At 30.0% G+C, this 19,460-nt stretch overlaps 2 protein-coding genes and 1 long non-coding RNA gene across 4 annotated transcripts; 1 reads left to right on the top strand and 2 right to left on the bottom strand.

The window, feature by feature from the left end:
• The first annotated feature begins 732 nt into the window (after window positions 1–732).
• On the top strand, window positions 733–12,387 carry LOC111712747 (neprilysin-2). Of its 2 annotated transcripts, XM_023487454.1 has the most exons (23): window positions 733–839; window positions 1,028–1,134; window positions 1,664–1,738; window positions 2,672–2,753; window positions 3,343–3,385; window positions 3,492–3,576; window positions 3,994–4,114; window positions 4,407–4,488; window positions 5,327–5,416; window positions 5,558–5,621; window positions 5,676–5,759; window positions 5,957–6,034; window positions 6,549–6,701; window positions 7,091–7,155; window positions 7,207–7,277; window positions 7,690–7,783; window positions 8,367–8,515; window positions 9,425–9,530; window positions 9,900–10,002; window positions 10,764–10,935; window positions 11,377–11,488; window positions 11,711–11,878; window positions 12,253–12,387. In XM_023487454.1, the coding sequence occupies exons 2-23, from the start codon at window positions 1,030–1,032 to the stop codon at window positions 12,356–12,358; spliced, it is 2,208 nt and encodes a 735-aa protein (XP_023343222.1). In that variant the 5' UTR covers window positions 733–839; window positions 1,028–1,029; the 3' UTR covers window positions 12,359–12,387. The 2 variants fall into 2 exon arrangements, with proteins under 2 accessions (XP_023343222.1, XP_023343223.1); XM_023487455.1 differs by lacking the exon at window positions 11,711–11,878.
• Window positions 12,388–12,895: 508 nt separating this feature from the next.
• On the bottom strand, window positions 12,896–15,489 carry LOC111712738 (uncharacterized). Its single transcript, XR_002767529.1, has 2 exons — window positions 15,434–15,489; window positions 12,896–13,555 (listed from the first exon to the last, which is right to left on the bottom strand). It is a non-coding gene; the product is annotated as an uncharacterized LOC111712738 (long non-coding RNA).
• Window positions 15,490–16,013: 524 nt separating this feature from the next.
• LOC111712739 (uncharacterized) lies at window positions 16,014–18,265 on the bottom strand (the record flags this gene model as incomplete). Its single annotated transcript, XM_023487444.1, is given in 3 exon segments — window positions 16,014–16,085; window positions 16,707–16,766; window positions 18,178–18,265. Coding segments are annotated over 3 exon segments (220 nt in total), but the record flags the coding sequence as incomplete, so codon positions are not given.
• Between the last annotated feature and the right edge of the window lie 1,195 nt (window positions 18,266–19,460).

Here is a 19,460-nt window from a genome sequence, read left to right as displayed (position 1 = left end):
CTTTTTTTGGCAATGTTTTAAAACACCCAAAATAATGTCTTTTTTTTAGGTAAGCATCTCTCTTTGGGCAGCAATACCATAAACTACATAAAAGTGACAATTTGTTAACTTCATAAAAGTGACAATTTAATAACTTAAAAAGTGGCAATCTAGTAATTACAAAGAAAGTAACAATTTAGTAACACTACATAACTACATTTTGGTAAGAAACATGTAAAACATGAAAGCACGAAAACATCCTAACATGAAAATTAAAAACCTTTAAGCTGGTTAGCCTACTTAACATTGTTTAATTGTACTAGAAAGTGTTACTACTACAATGCACAATGTCCATGAATCATTTTGCTTTAAAATGCCGTTTTAATCTTAAAAAGCAGGCCTAACTTTCAAAATGTGCTTTGTCCCTTTTCCCAACATTTTACAAAGCAAAAGATTACATGTTATCTAAATTCATGATTTAGATGTAAAGATAAAGATAAGTAAAATAAAATGATACTGTAATTTTTTTCAAAATCTTTTGAAGAAATCTTTTGAAGAAGGAAATTATTTATTTTGATCTTAATTTGATCTTTTTTGGGGAGTTCTGAAACTTGTTTAATATGGCAATTAAGCATGCACTTCCTTTAATTCAATTATAATTATATAAATCATAAAATACTTAATAATGATTTCTAATAAATAGTAAAATCTTCAACATGACGTCCTTTGTCATTAGGTGTACAGTTTCAGTCTGACTAGATCTGTTAATATATTATAATTTCATCATACTATATTGATATTGTGATTTTAAATTTTTGTAAGATAATGCTTATTGTTGGTGCTTAAGATCGTTATTGGAGGTACGGTTGTTAACAATTGTCAACAATAAAGAAGGGTCTACATTTGTTGACAAAATGAAAATTTTCTTTCAAATTTAAAAAATTAATTTGGTTTCAATATAGCTTAAATATAACGTTTTTTAATCATTTTGGATTAAAGATTTTTATTTTTAGAATAAAATGATTTCAGATAGTTATTAATCTTTCAGATATGAGCTCCTTACTTTTCCTTATGTTAGCTTCCTCCCTTGCTGATGGATTAAAAAGAAATGTTGAAACTGAAATGAAGCCTAAAAATGAAACTGCTCTTCAAAAGGTATCTTTTCTTTCCCATAGCTTGTGTAACTGGTGTGCAGGAATCCCCCATGGATAATTAGAGGGACTCTTCTCACTAGAAGGGGACAAATCCCTTGGTGTACTTTTGTCCTTCTAATATTTTGTTGTTTAATGGAAGAATTGCTCAAGCTGCCTAAAAGTCAGTCTTATAAGGAACCTAAAAATATCATAATTAAAGATTTGTTTTTTATTTCAATTTGTGTTAACATCATCAAAGAAAAAGTTTAAAAGACTGTAAGCATAATTTCACGCAAAAATGACAATACCCAATTCACAAATGTACCCCTGAAACCTTTATATGATCAAAATGTGGAAGATATATGCTTTCCTGCAGTGGAAATGCGCAAGTCTCTTTTGTAGAGAAACAACTATTTAACAAATTAATTTACAAAATTATAAACATATCAATATCAAATTCATACTTGGTCAGAAAAAGCTTTAAAGGGTACCGTTGTGAATCCGGCATTGCCATCATTGCAAATTACGCTTACAATCCCTTTATTGTATTGACACCTGGTATCTGTTTAACTCCTGGCTGTGTAAAAGCTGCTTCAACTGTTATAGAGATGATAGATAAAGAAGTGGTAGGTGCACACACACTTCATTAATTCTTTATTTTACCAATTTTCAACATTGTCAACATTCATTATTGTTTCTAATCTCTATCTATAAAACCCGATGTTGTATACATCTGATATTTCAATCTGAGAATTCTGCAAGATCAAAAAGTGTACACCATCAGGTTGCAGAGATATAGGAATTAGAAAATTTAATTTTGTTGCAAAATCTAAAACCCTTTTGGAGATCCAAATCTTTAATGGAAAAAAAACAAAAATTTAATAACAAATATATGGTTTGACTAAAAAAGTAAAATATCGGATTTTTTCATAAAAAACCATAGACGGAATTAAATCAGATTAAATGTCTTTAAAAGCTTAAGAATCAATATATTTATAACTTTATACATAAAATATAAAAATCAAAATAATATAATAAAATATAAAAAAGAAGAAGAAAAAACTATTTCAAAATTTTGTCAAATTTACAGTTTTTAAATATTCACTATAAGCATAGTTCTTTTTTATGTCACATATGGGAATTAGATTTTTTATATGATACGTGAAATAAGCCTAGTTTACAATGTAAATTGTACCGATCCATTAGGGCAGTTTATGCAACTCCTTTTCTGTTTTTTGACGGAACACATTGATGTGCTAGAATTTGCCCTGGTGTTAAAACAATGGCTTTTAAAACAATTGGCTTTTGAAAAAAAGCTACATTCTATGATTTCATCAGGGTCATCTATTTTCTATAACACAAAGTAATTGTCTTTACTGTATTACATTGTAATAGTAATAAGTACCCGGCTTTACCCCTGGAATTTCAAAAATTCAAATTTCTGCTAAGCTTTTTATTTTATGTCAACCATCATAGGTTCCCTCAAAAAAGTCTCCCAATTTGGTGCGGCTAACATATGTAAATATTAATAAGTTTTTTATATATATTAGTCTTTAAAGGATCCTTGCACTGACTTCTTTGAGTTTGCATGTGGAAACTTTCATAAAAAGACAATAATTCCAGACCATCAAACTCATACAGGTATTTTTTTTTCAAATAGTGTTTTATATCTTATTTGGATAAATTTGAAGAATAATGAAAAATATGTTAACTCTTATAAAAAACAATGAAAAATATGTTAACTTTTATAAAAAAACAATGAAAAATATGTTTACTCTTATAAAAAAACAATGAAAAAGATGTTTACTCTTATAACAAAACAATGAAAAATATGTTAACTTTTATAACAAAACAATAAAAAATATGTTAACTCTTATAACAGAACAATGAAAAATATGTTAACTCTTATAACAAAACAATGAAAAAAGTTAACTCTTATAAAAACAATGAAAAATATGATAACTCTTATAACAAAACAATTAAAAATATGTTAACTCTTATAACAAAACAATGAAAAAAGTTAACTCTTATAAAAACAATGAAAAATATGTTAACTCTTTTAAAAACAATGAAAAAATGACAACAATTTGTAAATCCAACAAAAGCGTTTGGACTAGCCTTTTCATTCTGAATATCTATAAATATTTCGAATAATAGTTAATACAACAGAATTTCTTTTGACATTTTTGATCCATTTGATGACTTCATTTTAGAAAATATGCTTTGATAGGTACATTTACTATGCTTGGTGATAAGCTTAATGAACAGCTCAGGTTAAGATATTAAAAATTTGAAAAATTAAATGATTAAAATTTAAATCATATATGAATACTTATTCGCCCATTATTTTCTGTGTTTTAAAATTGTTTAAAAGTTTAGAATACTGTTTGAGTCTACCCCTGAGCCTAATGAACCAAAAATATTCAAGTCTGTGCGCAATTACTACAATAGTTGCATGGATCAGGTATATATTCTAATCAAATTTTGCCACATTTTACAGAACTTTTTCACTTAACTTTTGAGCGACTCTTATATGTAAAGTGTTTTAATGGTAATAATGACCGGCCATTGAGCTAATTTGGTGGCATTTTTATTAGATATTTGCATAAAAATGAAAAGTAATTTTTTGCACACAAAAATCAGTGTGGAATTTTGTTTAAGGCGTCTATATTTTGGACTAGGTAAAAGATGTTATGTATAGCAAGAAGTGGTTGAATTACTTATCACCGGTTAAACCAGTCTATGTGGTTCAGCCACTTCTCCTATTCATTAAATTGTTGTATTGGGGATATCTGCAGCTTTATTTACTCTTTATATTGTATATCCTGCACAATAATAACCAACATAAAATTTCCAAGCTGAGGTAAAAGATTAATTTCAGGATCGTATAGAGAAGTCAGGTAAAAAGACCTTGCTAAAGCTGGTGGATAAACTTGGAGGCTGGCCAGTTCTAGAAGGAGATAAATGGGAGAAAAAGAAGTTTTCATGGCATGAGTTTGATGGTAAGATTGTAAATAGCCTTGCAACACTAAAAATTCATGTTCATTTTAAGTTTTGTACCAACTCTTGGCAGCTAGAGCAAGTAGTACTGTACATGAGGGGATTAATGTTGCCATTGTGCACTGTATAAGTGTTTGAACATGTATTGTATAGAGTAGTAGTGTTTGAACATGTATTATATAGAGTAGTAGTGTTTGAACATGTATTATATAGAGTAGTAGTGGCATTATTTAAATTTAAAATTTGATTATCCTTTGGAAAAGTTTTATTGTTCATTGAAATGATTTTGTTCAGTCAGAGCACATCGCATGGGACTTGTTGTTGGAAGTATTCTGATGTTCAAAGTTGACACAGACTATGACAACAGCAGCTTAAGGGACTTTATTAATTTATTTTTTATCTTTAGTTGCATTTCATACGTTTGTTGATATGTCATATAAATTTATTTATTTTATTTCGTGAACGTACACAATTTAAATAATTGGTACAATTAAACAGAAGAAAAAAGAACTATAAGAGTATATATCAAAAATGAATACAAATACAAGAAACAGAATCATACTGTAATTAGGTCGTGCATATAAAATTAATAATATCGTCAATCTCAGCTTGGTCAACTCCATTGATAACAATCTTATTGTTTTTTGCAGAAATTATAATATAAATTATCTTTGGGCTTTCTTGAATAAAACATTCAATCATAAATTGTTATTTTCCAAATAAGAAAAAAATAGTTTTTTGCACTTTTTTCAAGCAAAGTTATTTGTAACCTTGATTATTTCTTTAAATCCACTTTGTGACTAATTTAAAACTACTTTCTCTGCTTCCTTATTTGATGGTAATAATTTTAGAACAAATGATAGTTTAACTGAAAAACAAATGAGATATTAAAAGCAACAATAAGTAAAACATTGAAAAGTGCAATTTTTATACTGATTTCCTATTAATCCTTGCATGGTGTGTCATCTATTAAGAGAATGATTAAATAATATTAACATCTATCTCCATTTCTTGATGTTTCAGGCCAAACTGAAGATTGTAATCTATTCAGGCAAATACTTTCCCATACATGCTTAAGAGTGCTCGTAACAAGGAAATGTATATTCTATATAGTAAAAAATGGTAATCAAAACCTTAATTTCAAAACATAAACCACTTTGATTATCAGCAATTTTTTTTCAAACTTAGAAAAAATTAAAAAGTTGACTCTGCAGAATATTTGAAATTGATCAGCCTGAGTTTGGACTAGACAAAGAATATTTACAAAATGGATTTAAGGACAAAGATGTTCAAGCATACTACAGGTGAGTAAAACAAATAAGAAGTTAATTGTACACATTAGAATTCCCTTCAAATGTGTACATGAATAGCCATTATTGACCCTGGGCAGTGGACAGGTAGGGAGGACTATCAATGGTTATAATTATTTTAATTTTATATCTCAGGTACATGGTGAATATTGCTGTGCATTATGGGGCTAAGAGAAAAACTGCAAAAAAAGAGCTTAAAGTAAAATATTATAAAATGATTAAACTAAATAAGAACTTAAATAATATTATTTAGGAGTCCTTGTTGTTTGAAATATTATTAGCCACACTTAGCATACCAAAGGAACAGAGAAGAAATTCTACAGCTTTAAACAATAAGGTTATTTTTGATTAGGTAATCAGTTAGACAAACAAGTCCAGGGCCATGGAAAGGGTTAACCATGAAAGATAACAAATAAAAAACCTTAAAACCATCTAAGATTGGTGTAGTTGTGCTCTTTACTTGAGAATTTTTGTTATTCCATGCATTATCTAATAGGTTTAAAATCTTTTATTTCAATAATGATTTATCTTTAGATGCCAGTTAAGGAGGCAAATAAAATGTATCCCGGATTTGACTGGACAAAGCACATCAACAATGTGTATCGTGAGCTGGTAATTTATTATATGATGCATAAAATAATCTTTTTTATTCTGAAACCTTAAATGAAATTTATCAAAATCAATAAAATTATCTGATTTAAGTATGCTATCCATACCAAGGGCTGGGTGTGTTCCTCTTTCTTTAAAATTGTTTTTTCCTTGTTCTAGAACGAGCGTCTTCAGCTGGATTCTTTGTTGTATGTTCATTCTTTTTCCAATTGTTCCATCCCTGTTCCATTATGTTCCGTTCTGTTCTGTTGATTAAGAACGTTTCTTCCATTCATTCTTAGTGGATAATTGTTAGAGACCAAACGATTTTGATTGTTCCTAGTTTAAAACAAGGATTTTCAGCAATATTCGTCAAAAATGAAAGTAAATATGACGAAGCCCAGCCCTTCCCATGCCCAATAGTAATAATGCTACTATATCAAAGCAAAGCATTTAACTATACCAATTAACAAATTAATAATCATTTTCTTGATTAATTTGATTATAGTTCTATGTATGCAATTATTATATGATTTAGGAAACCCCACTCAAGTCTAAAGAATTGATCAATGTTGCTGTACCATCATATGTTAAAGAGTTAGCAAAGTACTTGCCTAGAGTACGAGCCCGAGTACAAGCAAACTATCTAGTCTGGAGGGCCTTAATGAGTTTGATGCTATTTAATGATAAGGTAACGTTCCTTAATTTAGTAGAAGTATCTTGTTGTTCAGGGGAATTGGATCTTGTGTTTATTATAAAGTTAAAATAAAGTTTTTAAGTCCTTGGTTTAGAAGAGGCCGAAAAGAGAGTTCCATTTATTTCAGGTTTAGTATACAAAGTGTGATTAAAGTCTTTTTTTAACCTGGATTTAGTAAAGAGTAAGAAATTCACAAAACTTTTAATTTTTGAAAGCGAATCAAGTAATCACTGATTGGATGGTAGCTAGTTAGAGATATCTAGATTGCAGAAGTTTTATTCACAGATACTCAAGAAAGAAATATTTAATGAAAACAAATCTGAATTTAACTTGTTTTATTCCTTAATAAGAAATTTCTTATAAAGGTTTATTATATTTATCAGACTGCCCAGAATATTGAACTAGAATATTGCAAACTCCTTACAGGGAAAAAAGTTATACCACCCAGGTAAAAATAAAACATGAAAAATATTGGTTGACATCAACTTTTTTTATGTAGATGGGAAACCTGTACAAAGGTGACAGCTGGACTTGAAGCGATTGGGAGTACAACTTTATACAAATGGGACGGTAAACACTAGAGTTGGGCATTATTTTACAGTACCTTTTAAAACATTAAGAGACTAAATTCAATTAAATGAAGAGGTTGCTAAACTACTGGTTCAAATTCTGAATCCCTGATTCAAATCCTCAGGAATCTATAACTTTGATTTGATGATTCAGATTTGAATCCACTGTTGGTAGTTCAGCAACCTAGCCAAAATTTATCAAATTTGGCTACAGTGTTCTTTGGTTTAATCAGAAGACTCCATGAATTCATCATAATTCTAATTCTCTGAGTTGAGTAATTTTGAATTAACAGAATATATAAGCATGAAAACACAACTGAATGAAGCAAAAACCAAGATTTTTTTATAACAGTGCAACTTATCTATAATTTTATTAATGCTTAAATTTGCCACCAAACTAATTTTTTTCTTAGGTTCTCTAACAAATGCAGTTGGTGCAATGTATGCAAAGAAGTACTTTCCAGAAAGCAGTAAAAAAATTGCTGATGACATGGTTACTAATATCAGGTGTGTAATAAAACACATGAGCTTAGATGATAAGAAATTTCTGTCTATATAATAGATAATTTTCTGTAGTAATTTTTGGAAAAAATCGGAAAATATAATTAAAATGTGTACACAATTTATCACAATTGTGCCCATATTGGCTTGCAGTTTGCATATGTCAAATGTAATTTGTTGCAAGCAATACTGTGCTAAAAAGTCTTGTTTTTGCACTATTAAAGGAAGTTTTATAATCTTTTTCAATCCTTCAAAAAGAGTGAAATCAGTTTAAACTTTATTTTCAATTATACAAATATGTAACATGGATAACTGATGCTCCAGTTGGTCATACTTAAGGACACCCCATCAGAAGAGATATTGGTCTCTTTAGATCGGCTGGCTGTAAGTACAATGAAGAGATATTGGTCTCTTTAGATCGGCTGGCTGTAAGTACAATGAAGCTCAAGGTTTAAGCCTATTGGACTAACAGGCACGCCAAACTTCTTCTTGCACTTAGAATTTCACCAATGATTTTCATGACAAATCTATCTTGAAAACAAATTGATGTTGTTTTTGGACAAATCCAAGTATACCAGTTCTTGTTAAGGAAAGAGTTTAAGATATTGTTGGATGAGCTTGATTGGATGGATGATATTACAAGAAAGAAGGCCCAAGTCAAGGTGGACAAGATGACACCTCACATTGGATATGCCAAGGAGATCTTAGATAACAACCTCATCAATGAGTTTTATAAAGGTAAATAAATTTATCTCAGTGAAGAAGTCAAGGAGAATTAGTGCTTCACATAGAAAGTTAGGCTTTGCTTACATTCTACTGTGACATAAGAGATTAGATTTAGAACTACCTCAAAACATATATGACTTAGGCCTGGATAACCTTTCCAATCTGATGCACAGAGCATGATTTATAAACAAAATTCATACAATTCTAAACTTTGCTCTAAATTGTTCTGGATTTTGCATTAAGATGTAGAAAGGTTTCATCTTTTCTCGTTTATTTCAATTTCATAGCTAACAACAGTGTGCAATATTTCTTTGTGAATAGAGAATTGACATTCAAATTGTATTCTAAGTCGTCCACAGTACGATAAATATAATCTCAGCGTGCAGTGGAATAAAGAACAGAACGAGGATCGAACCGTTCTCAACAAAGAAGGGAAGGCAATTGGGGTTGGAACCGTTCTCGACTAAAAACACAAAGAAAACAGAACGGGACGGACCATTCTTGACTAAGAACACCAAGAACAGAATGGAACAGAATGGAAAGTAGATGGAACAATTGGAAAAAGAACTAACAAGGATAAAACAATCTAGCTAGGCCCTGGTTCTAGAATTGAACGGAACAATTTTTAAAAAGTTGGAAATTGCCCAGCCCTAGCAGTGGGTTATGTTTAATGATTAAAATATCTTACATCACAAATAATAAAAGGTTAAACTTAGTCAAAAATTTCCTCAGAACAGTTCTGCAGTACGTACCCCAACTGTAATTGTTGTTAATGACATTAATATGGTAAACTATGCATTCACAATCTGCTTTACCTATGTTTAGCTTTTAACTAAATCAGTTTCTCTAGCTTTGCAATTTCTTTAGATATTTATTTTATCTGTCACTCTACAAAAAACTAAAAATATGAAAATATACCAGGATTGGAGATGTCTTCAGATAGTTTTCTGGTAAACCATCTGACTCATATGAACTTTATTAAGAAGTACTATGCAAAGCAGTTTAGGAACATTATTGATCCTCGCAGGTTTGTTATCCATAAAAGCCTTGAAAAAATCTTATATATATATAAGCTATATTCATTAGATATAATGTAACAGGTTGATGCCAAAAATTTTATTTATAACTTTACTAATCTACTTTTAGTCTCCTAACCTTACAAGTTTTAAACAAAGTCACCAATAAATGGTTTGTTAACAAAGTCTATTAATGTAATGATTGATGCGACCAAATAAGTTGCAAACAAATGTAATCCGGTTTTCAGATTTCTGGTGAGACTATTATTACTCGATTATATTTGGGCCTTTTAGTGCTTTTTATTTGTTTTGAGAAGCCTAAGCTTTGAGTGTTGATCTCAAAAGAAATTTCCTATCTTGAATAATAAATATATTATCAGCTGGGAGGAACATGGAGGAGCTGCTATTGTAAATGCATTTTATGATTCTCAAGAAAACAGCATAAAATTCCCGGCAGGCATACTAGATGGCGTTTATTTTCAGGTATTTTATCTAAATCTTCAGACCACACTCAAAAATGGCGACTAAAGTCCTTAATATCAGTGATCAAAGAAATGGCCGGCCAAGGGTGTCTCCTCAGTCATCCTTTTCCTAAAATAATACATCGATATTTAATTTGATTTATCACTTTTTTTACAAGTAAAGGAGGTTTAAAATTGTTTAATCAAATAAATGAAAATTTTATATGCAGACAAACTTCTGGCATTAAAGAGAAACTACTGACATGAAAGACTAAATATTTAGTCCTTAATGTAGTTTAAGTAGAAGTGATTATTTCCATTTACTGTTTTGTGCCGATTTAAGGATTTATCTCTAATTGGATGATTAGATAGAAAGAAAGATAGATGTTACCTCCATGCAGAATAGACATCAAACACATGACTGAACACTGATTGGATCAGGCGCGAATGGAATCGGCATACAAGTGTAAAATCGCCATAAGCTAACTAATAGCTAGGAAAACAAAATAAACTAACAGCTGAGAATAACCAGATTATGCTTTTCTCCTTGGGGTGCTTGCCTTGAGCTTGTTCAGAACCTTTGAGGATTTCAGCAGCCTCTGGCGCATGACCACTCATCCTCAGTAAACACAATCTGTGGTAGATCTGCGTAAACTTGCACCATGATGCAAAAATTACATTGATTGAATCCACATAGTTTGTATGTTTTTGCGGGATTTGAAAAACATTCAGAACAACAGCGCATTTAGTTTGAGCCCTGCATACTATCTATTCATGATTTAGGATGACCGCCCCAAATATATGAATTATGGTGCTATTGGTATGGTAGTTGGACATGAGATCACACATGGGTTTGATGACCAGGGTAGTCAAAAGGATGGTGATGGAAACCTTGTTAACTGGTGGGAACCAGAGACTAAGAAAAAATACCTTAAGAGAGCCCAATGCATTATTGGTAACAGTTTATGGATTTTTTAAATATGCAGATAAGCTTTTATGCTAAAAGATATATTATTATTGGTCTCATATCTTATGAATATGTCATGAATGTCATAATTTCTAATTATTTTTAAAAAATTGAATATTTATGTTGACATTTGAGAGAGAAGCTTATCTAATTAAATTGAAATTAAATTAATTGATATTGCAAATCTTGCAAATGTAGTTAAATAGTAAGTCTGGATGCTTGAAAGGGATGTTAGTACTTTTTTCAAAATACTTTTCATCTATAATTTAAATAATGCAAAAGACAGGTCCATAGAGTAAATGTTAATTTATAATTGTTATAATTAATAAATATACATTCAGTCAAGTTTTGTAAATGTTTTCATCAACTTTTATAAATTTTTGTTTTCTGCAGCATCAATAACATTCAAATAACAGGATCAATATTTAGACCAATATGGAAACTATACGGTTAATGTTGGTGGCAAAGTCATGAATCTAAATGGAATAAACACACAAGGAGAGAATGTTGCAGATAATGGAGGGTTTAAGGAGGCATACAGGTGGAACAATTTAATCTTTAATATTGTCTTTTTTCCATCCCAAATCAATTTTTTTATTGAAAATTCAACTTTTTTCCATGAACTTTAGAAATTCCATTACCTTTCATTTGATAGAAGTTGATTTTGTTTGTTCTGCCTGATTTGTAGTTTCCAAAAAAAAAAAAAAAAACTTACAATCCAAACTTTGATCAATTTAGTTAATTGGAAAAACATTTTGTTAAGAGCATATATGCGCTTGGTAAAAAGGGAAGGGGAGGAACCCTCCTTACCTGGTTTACCCTATACTCCTCGTCAGCTGTTCTGGATCTCAGGAGCAGCCCCCTGGTGCACAGTTATGCGGGAAGAGAAGTTAAAAAACTATGTTCTTACTGATTATCATTCCCCAATGAGGTATCCTCAATGAGAAACTCTCTGTAATTGTACTCTTAACCCTACCTAAACTATCAGAAAGACCAAGGATAGTTTGAATGATAAATTGGCGTAGATGTTAAAAAACAGAAATGTGTGGAGGTCACTTGATCCTATCCTCTTCATAGGTGGGGCTTATTCAGATCATACCTTTCTTTCAAGCTAAATTGGTCGGATCTGCGTGGCAAATATGGAAACATGTGGAGTGGGATGGGCTGTTCTTACTGTAAAACCTCAAATAGTTTTTGACAGAGGGCAGGCAGTGAAAATATATTGATATTTATTAAGAAAAATTGAAATGAACTTCTACCAATGTACATCTAAATTCATCTATAACAAAGATTAAATTTTAACAGGTTTCGAGTAAACGGATCTCTCAGAAATTTGAAAGAGTTCTCAAGAGATTGGAATTGTCCATCAAGGTCTCCAATGAACCCTGTAAAGAAATGTAAAGTGTGGTGATTAAAAATTAATAAATGTTTTTTGGAAAACAGTTTTTTTATAAGGCGTTTTAAGTAGGAACAACATTTTGTTATGCTTCAAGGGACTGGAAAGTTAAGTGACTGGGCCTCCACGCAAAGATGGCAATGTCTGATTCTCAACATTACCAGTAAAGGCTTAGTCTGATCAAGTATCAATTAGATATCAATGTTTATAATTTTGGAAACTGATTATTGCCCATATGGTAGAATCGCTTTTGTGTAAATTGTGAACTGTTGAAGTATAACAGTTTAACTACTTCTAATTAAATACTTTCATAATTAGGAATATCTTTACTTCTAATAAGCTTAACTAACTTTAGTAAAATTAACAGAGAAAAAGGAAAAAATGATTCAGGTTTTATTTGATAAGTTGAAATGGAGAAATAAGATAAGGTAAAGTCTTCGTAAATTCTTAAGGTTAAAAAGAAAAAACACTTATTTTGAATTAAAAAAGATGTTTACTTCCACTTCCACAACTCTCATTTTGCTCTATACCAGATATGAGAATATAAAAAAATTTTATTTGCAAATATATATTTTTTACCGCATATGAAATAAAATTTAGATAGATACATAATCTTTGTTATTTTTCAGTGTGCATTGTACATTGTCAATCTTTATACAAATTTGAACATCTGGATTACACCAAAAGCTGCACAAAAATATGTAAAATACATTTTAAAGCAGGATAAGAACCAGGTTGCTGCTTAAAACAATCAAACTACACTGGCTTGAACATGATCATGGTTCATCATTATTTAACTGTTATTCATGATCAAACAAAATTACAAATGTCATTTAAAAGAATAGGGTGGGTATTTAAACATTAATCTATAAATAAATATGTACATTATCAAATTTTGACAAAAGCAATTATTGACTTATTTTAGCTCACTAAACATTTTTGGCGTGACATTTTAAACATTTGTTTCACTCATAATGATTTTCTTAGTTGCAAATTAAATAATACTAGTCTGATTCATTTAAAATACTTTAAAAATTGTTATAGAAAACATAGAACTATAAAGTAAATAATATATTTCTATTCTTATTGTGCATTTCATGATGTCACGTGTTTGTTTTGAATTCAAAATTTGCCGCCATTTTTGAATTTAAACAATACTATGTCGTCTTCCTCCGGTGGATTTTGGGGGAACCCTTTCAAACTTCCTCCAGGCTAAAAGTATAGATTTATTGAAAAGTAAATAATAAACTTAATGTATGATGTATTGATTTTGGGTATTTTAGCTATTTTCCTTCTTTTTTTCTGTACTATAATTTTTGATGACTCGTCAATTAAAGCATAAAAACCGCTTCTGTTTGAATCTGTACCCTCCCTCCTCACAGTGAGGTATTATGGGGGGTCAGTCAAAATTATTTTATTCCATAAATTCTCTTATTTATGTCAAATAAGGCTTGGCCGCTTAGAACTTTTTTTAGAGAAGTCTCTAAGTGGTTTAAATGTTATTTCTTAGTGAGAATTTCGACCAAAATCCCGCTATTAAATTGAGAACTTTTTTTCAACACGCTACTCTGACTACATTCAGGTTTTGGGGTGCTGCCGGAGGACCTAAATCTAAATATGGCTGTTAGAATCTTTTAATATATTTGGATTATCCCGAACCCCCTGTGCTTTTATGTGCTTTTGCTATGAAATATATGTTTTTCATTCCAAAAAGCTCGCTGTAACAAAGACGACATCTAAATATATTGCGAATTTACAGGATCCATTTAAGGTTAAATATATGAACGGGAAAAGTAATTATAAATTGAAATCATTATAAATCAATTCAAGTTACTATTCATACAATGTTTGTAAATGAATATATTCATTTTGTCTATTCTCAACATGAAACACAAGACAAATGCATGTTAAGAGAAGTATTGTGAAAAAAAACCAGTCACCCCCCATGACCCTCTAAAATACCCCATTGTGCACCACCTCCTTCTAAAAAGGGGTTTAAGTGGAAGTATGGAGGTTCGGTTCCTGGAAATTTTCCAATTTTCACAAGTTTTTGAAAATATCACGATTATGAAGTTAATTTTGTGGAAATTGTGAAGCATGGAGGCAATCAAAATTGTGCCAAAAAAGGTGTAAAAATATGTAAATGAATTAGTTTTTTGGCAGATATTTATATGTGATATATATAATTATATTCTTTGCTTGAGGGCTTTACAAATGTATGACTGAAGGGCTATTTAAAATTTGTCCATAACAGATTAAAAGGCTTCTAAGCATAGATGTACTCATTAACCAACAGACATGTTCTTAACTAGCTCTTTTTCTTAAAAATCTAAAGTTTTAAAGTAGTATTTAGAGAGNAGGTTAAACCATTTTCCATTATAAATCCAGTAAAGTTTATTTGTGTAATTTGGTCACAAAGTTTTCGGAATATTTTTTAAAAAACTTTATTGAATTAAGTTATGATCGAAACTTTGATGTTTAATTAGGTGAAAATTGAACAGTTTGACACAAATTAGCGCAGCTTAAAGAAAATAAACATGATTTTATTAAATTTAATCTAAATCTTGTCCTTATTAGAATAAATTAGAAAACTTGACAAGTTAGTTAGAGAAATGGGAAAAATGTAGGGCCTGGGGGGGGGGTTCTTCATGAAAAGGAAACTTAAATTTAATAATTAAAGTTTAATAAAGAAAAAAATGTTTTAAAAGAGGAAATTGTATGGCACGTTTATCAGTGAATCAATCAATGAATTAATTACTTATTCCAGTGCATTTTTCATATATATACAAGGTGTGTTTAATTAAGAATGCGAATGAAAGTGTAATTTATTCATTTATATCCAATAAATAAAGAAATTACACTATAAATATATATATATATATATATATATATATATATATATATAAACGTATTATCCCTTAAAAACCTGTAGAAATTACTAGAACTTTTACGAAATCTTAAAGAGACTGTAAGCGCACTTTTAATTACATAAAATTCAAAGTGACCCTTCATAAAGGATTTATAAATCATGTATTCTAATCGAAAGGAATTGTGTTATATTTAAAGCTAAGCTAAAATTATATCAATTACCTATTATATCTCCAACAGTATAGGTAATAGTTAACTCAGCGGGGTTTGCCCTACACTCAAACCCACATAAAACAAAATGAAAGCAGATTTTATCTAAATCTGTATATTGCTGAGTATTCCAAAAAAAATCTTATTCGAATTTTTAAATAAAAATGACTCGAGTTAACTCTATTCGATAAACTCTTTATCTTTGCAACCCAGAACTTTGATTTTTCAAAATTAAACTTTTTCCCAGTAGAATTCATAGCTTGAAATATTGCAGATCTACGATATCAGGCAACAAAGATATAGGGATTAAACCATTAGAGTTTGAAAAGAACAATTATTTCCTTAGCAAATTTTTGTTTAGTTTTGTTTAGTTTTGTTTTGGTTTGGTTTTTTTTGGTTTGGTTTGTTTTGGTTTGGTTTGGTTTGGTTTGGTTTGATTTGGTTTGGTTTGGTTGTATGTGCTTCCTGTCAATCTCAAAAACAACGGTAGAATCTGCACAGTGTTTCTGAACATTGATTATTTATTTGTAGTTAATTAAATAAATTATAAACCTTATTGATTGATTGAATGATTAATCGATTTATTGATTCATTACCTGATAAGAGTTGTAACAACAAAGCGTTGATCCCAATCATCCAGAAGTTCAGGCTTCCCCTCGCATTCCTGAAATAAAAGAACACTTTGCATTTCTGAATTAAAGGGACACTTTGCAATCATGAATTAAAGGAACACTTTGCATTCATGAATTAAAGGGACACTTTGCATTCATGAATTAAAGGAACACTTTGCATCCATGAATTAAAGGAACACTTTGCATTCATGAATTAAAGGAATACTTTGCATTTATGAATTAAAGGGACACTTTGCATTTATGAATTAAAGGAACACTTTGCTTTCATGAAGTAAAGAAACACTTTGTATTCATGAATTAAAGGGACACTTTGCATTCATGAATTAAGGGAACACTTTGCATTCATGAATTAAAGGAACACTTTGCATTCATGAATTAAAGGGACACTTTGCATTTATAAATTAAAGGAACACTTTGCATTTATGAATTAAAGGAACACTTTGCATTCATGAATTAAAGGGAAACTTTGCATTCATGAATTAAAGGGACACTCTGCATTTATTAATTGAATTATATTGAATTAAATTCCTTAGTTAAATTTCGCAGTAACATATCAAAGAAAAACATTTTATAGATTTGACAAATATGAATTCAATTGAGAGAATTATAAAACACGCTTTAACTGTTCGTTTTTATTTCTCTATGAGACTAACCTTAAACTTGTTCTGCGTCAGTTTGCGGTTATAGGTTGCGTAACCTTTCACAGATTTGGCCTGACGTAAAAAAAATGAAATGTCATCAAAATTTAAAAAAGTTCAATTTATCAAAATTACGCTTTTTAATACATTTCAAACCCTTTAAACATGTTGCATAAGCAACAAAGTTTAGGAAGTAACAAAAAATAATAATGTTTTCTTTATTTGGAAAAATATATGATGAAGAATTACAATGAAATAAAGTAAATAGTGAAAACACAATTTCAATTTTTTAGACTTAATTTTNAGGAGATTCTAATAAAACACACAAGAAGGTAAAACTCACAATTAACCGACAAAAGAAGATAGAAGATGGCCAAAAACTCAATAAATGTTAAGAGAACAGGATCCATCAGACTAATTGATGGAAAAAATAATGACAAAACTCTAAACCCATCTTGAAAAGACAGATCAAGGTTGGTATCCAAAATACTAAATAAGCTAGTGCTGGAGAAATTATAAAGGGTAATGAAAACCAATAACTTCAAAAAGAAAGATTAATTGGGTGGTTAATTTGATAATCAAAAACATGGAATACATTTTAAAAAGTCTAAATTCAAGGCATATAAAGATTAAGTAATGGGCCGACACAACAAAAAATACAGATGAACAAACTTAAATCGAAATAGTGCCCTAGGATGATGGAGCTGCATTCTACGGAGCTGAAATATCCTTAAAGGCTGAAAAAGAGATTTTCTACTCATCGCTTAATTCGCAAATGTTTGGCTGAGTATTCTTAAGGATATGGCTGCTTGAGAAAGTATTAAATGATCAGCAAATTTTAAAAAAACGTGATTAATTAATCCTGAAAAAAAGTTACAAAAAAATTTGATATTGTTTACGTTTACTTGCTTTTATTCTATGACAACAATTCGTTTTAGATAAATATGGGAGTCCGATTGATATAAGAGACTAAAGGGTGATATAAAAACTTAAAGGTCATGTACAAACCTTTAGATTGGTATATTTTTAATCTTTGAATTCACCGTTTTTAGCCCCAATAAATAAAATTTGCATTTTGTGTGGTTTTTTAGAATCATCCTTTATTTATGTAAAGATAAGTGCAGTTCTTGGAAAAAGCCAATAAATAATAATACTTATACCATAAGTAATAGTAATACTTAGCGTCTTCTATACAATATTTGTTATTGTTTACAATAAATCTAGTTCCTGAGCTATAAAAAGTAAACAACCAATAGTCAACCCTCTCATCTCTGCTGGGCCAATAATTTCCTTTTGTCCGTCTGTCTGTCTGTCTGTTTTTTTGGATGTCCGATCATAACTCATGAACCCTTGGACCAATTTGCCTAAATTTTGATCCAGAATAAACATGTTAGGTTGAAATGGTTAAATTTTAAAATTTTATATGAAAAATGTAGTTTCCAGGAAAGGCTGGGTATTAAGCTAGTATTAGATAAAATTCTTCAACCTTGATTGCTGTCTCGGTAGATATCTGCCATTGTTTATCAGGAGTTAGATAGATCTCTACCTTTACTTTAGCTCCAAGTACCATACTTCTAAAATATGAAAACTTTACCAGTACACTTTGCAGTACATTTTGCAGTACACTTTGCTGTACACTTTACAGTAAAGTTTACAGTTTTTAAAGTAAACTTCAATGTAAATTTAATTGTAAACTTTACAGTAAACTTTCAGTAGACTTTAAATTTCACTTAATACAATGCACTTAACAGCCATTTTATATTACATTACAGTATTTGTTGTAGTGCAATTTGGAATACATTAAAAAATTCAAGGTTATACCTAGGAATAACCTATTTATCCCCCCCCCCTTTGTCCCATGACCTCCCTCCCGTCTCATAAAGGCTTTTAAACAAATATTTTAATTGGAAGCATTTAAAGCAGATTTATGAATAATTAGTTGGATTGAAAAAACAAAATGTTGAATTCTACCCTGCTAGGATTGATGATGCTTTCTTTAATACAAAGTACTGTTGCATCATTCCTTCCGCCAAAATTAATTAATTTCTAATCTCGCGCATTTTTCTATGTGTGGACAAGCGGCCATTTTGTTTAGGAATTCGAAGGGAAATTGGAAATTCATAGTTTTTTGTTTGTGAAGCAAAAAAGAAGAAATAATAGATAAATTCTTTTCAGACTAAGATGTCAATTCCGGAATTCTGACTTCTGATTCAGGATAATTCTTCCACATTAATGAATTTATACAATAAATTATTACACTTTATTTGCCTCTGCAGCATATATATTTTTTTAAATGACAAAAAGTGTTGTTGTCGATGTCATATTAAATACAAAAAAAAAATTAGTGCACTGTACACTGAACAGCACCATAACAGGAAATGAAAGTATAAGCAAAGTAAGACACTCACAGTTCAAGGGTGGCCAAAACTTTTTTGAATAATCCGTACATTTTCAGAACAAATCCGTACAATCCGTAAAATTTTTGGGGGAAAATCCATACAATCCGTACGATTCGTACATTTTTTTGGAAAAAAATCCATACAAACCGTACATTTAAGAAAAATAAACCCATTTTGAAAAAAAAACACCAAAATTGAATTTTTCATTAAATATCCTTTGTGTTCACGTGTGAGGGTTAAACTTCTTTAGCAGGAGCATGAGTCATTAGATTCCTTTTTAATCAATCTGTAAAATATTACCTTCATACATATATATATATACAAGTAAATTAGGATGATAATGAGAGGAGAAACAAGTAAATTAGGATGA

This window comes from Eurytemora carolleeae, unplaced genomic scaffold (genome assembly GCF_000591075.1).
Source record: "Eurytemora carolleeae unplaced genomic scaffold, Eaff_2.0 scaffold1320, whole genome shotgun sequence".
Lineage (NCBI taxonomy): Eukaryota > Metazoa > Arthropoda > Copepoda > Calanoida > Temoridae > Eurytemora > Eurytemora carolleeae.
This window is presented reverse-complemented; position numbering and strand designations above follow the sequence as displayed.